The sequence below is a fragment of the Argentina anserina genome, chromosome 7 (assembly GCF_933775445.1).
Source record: "Argentina anserina chromosome 7, drPotAnse1.1, whole genome shotgun sequence".
Lineage (NCBI taxonomy): Eukaryota > Viridiplantae > Streptophyta > Magnoliopsida > Rosales > Rosaceae > Argentina > Argentina anserina.
The window spans coordinates 7472075-7473904 of record NC_065878.1 but is presented as its reverse complement, the minus strand read 5'-3'; the positions used below and the strand labels follow the sequence as shown (position 1 = coordinate 7473904).

Genomic DNA, 1830 nt, shown 5'->3' with positions numbered 1-1830 from the left:
TATGATTTCATCTTTTATCCTATTCTAGTTGGTATGGAATGTCCTACAGTCCTACTAGAGAAATGTTTTAGTTGGCATAAAAGTTCCTCTCTTCACTTTAGCATAGATCTATACACCATTGTTAACGTCTATCATGACTAATAGACACTAAAAAAACCATCACCTCATATCCCTCACTATAAATTCATTACAGCCTCTTCCACATTTCTTTCATGTTCATCACTACTTTCATCTACCAAAAAACTTGACCTGTGTCTCGCTCAAATTTTTTGGACTTTGCCCTAGCTTTCACATATTCTTCGATCACCCAAGTTCATACCCTGTTTTCTTCTGTTTTAACCTAACCATGTCTTCAACTACTGTTTGTCATCAAGAGCTTCAACTCTGTGTCGAGTCGCTTGTTAAGCTCCAACTGGTTCCGGCAAAACCGACTGAAGTAGTCACCATTCCCGAAACTCAGGAGGTCGGAGAAACCAGTGACAAAACTAGCTGGAGCTTCCTCCAGGCCTTCACCACTGTGATTCAGAACCCTAAAACAGAGACCGAAACTGAAGAGGTCTATGTCCACCCGCTTGACAAGCGCTCGGCTTTGGTGCTCAGTCCCAGAAGCCTGGAAATGTGCACTGAAAACTTGGGCAGCGAGACGGGATGCGATGAGAGCAGTGATGACATGTCTTTTCCTTTGCTTCAAAGCAGCGACATTCCTGTCCTCTCACTTGAAGCTGAGAAAACGCCAACATTCTCTGCTTCAGAAGAGAGTATCGTGGAAACCCCAAGGTTGAGTGAGACTGATCCTTCACCAAAGAGATTGGTTCGTCGTGTTAATGGCAGGAATAACTTTCCTCCACCTTTGACATCCCTCAGTGACTCCAATGGCGTTCAATTATTGCCTCGCCGAGAAAGCGGTAGGCTTGTTCTGAAAGCCGTGCATGTCACTTCTCCTGGACACTACTTTGAAGCAGAGCGCGGCGACGGGCGGCTCAGGCTTCGCTTGTTGATGGATATGCCTCTGAACTCTGAGGAGGTTGAAGAAGATGATGATGAAGAAGAAGATGAGGCTGTTAAAGAAGATAAAGTGGTTGAAGAGATGATGGAAGTTGAGACTAAAACATGTCGGGAGGAAGAGGAAGAGGCAATGGGAGTGGAAGCGGAGGACAGAAGTGGTGTCCCTTGCGAGACAGAGGAGGAGGAAATGGAAGAAAATGCTGAAATGGAGGAGAAGCTCCGTAGCCGGTGCAAGGAATACCGGCGTGGTAACGACAAAGTGTTCATGAATTGGCCACCGGAGTCGTTTAAGGTCGCTACCTAAAACAGAGTCGTTTAAGGTCGCTACCTAAAACAGAGTCGCTCTGTTTTCTGAAGATTAACTGATATTCTTTTTCACTGGCTAGTCATGATGTCATGACAAATATTGAAGTTCCCCTAGCTTATAATAATAATATCTGCTAATTGGCTAATGGTAGTTATTATCGTTATCGGACAATTCTAGCTTTGAATAATGTATGCGATCATCTGCAACAGTTCGAACCAAAACAGGTGATTTTTTTTAGAATAAAATAGTTTAATTAATCGGTTAGAATGCATGTACATTATAAGTTGTCCTGAATCTAAATAATTATAGGTGGAAACAATGTCACTTGAAACAAGTATCAATCTTATGACATGTAACATACATTATGGATTACACACAAATAAACTTAAACTATCAATGATGAACCGAGAAATCTATTAAACTGCTATAAAAGATACTATCGTAAAATAAAAAAGATTCATCCCGCATAACTTAGGTGAGAGACAAAAGAATCTAGATGATCCCCTTGCCCTTGTTAA

General features: G+C 41.9%; 1 protein-coding gene across 1 annotated transcript; it reads left to right on the top strand.

The window, feature by feature from the left end:
- Positions 1–346: 346 nt before the first annotated feature.
- Positions 347–1309, top strand: LOC126802941 (protein FANTASTIC FOUR 1-like). Its single transcript, XM_050530664.1, has one exon. It carries the CDS (start codon positions 347–349, stop codon positions 1307–1309), a length of 963 nt encoding a protein of 320 aa, XP_050386621.1.
- Positions 1310–1830: the final 521 nt, after the last annotated feature.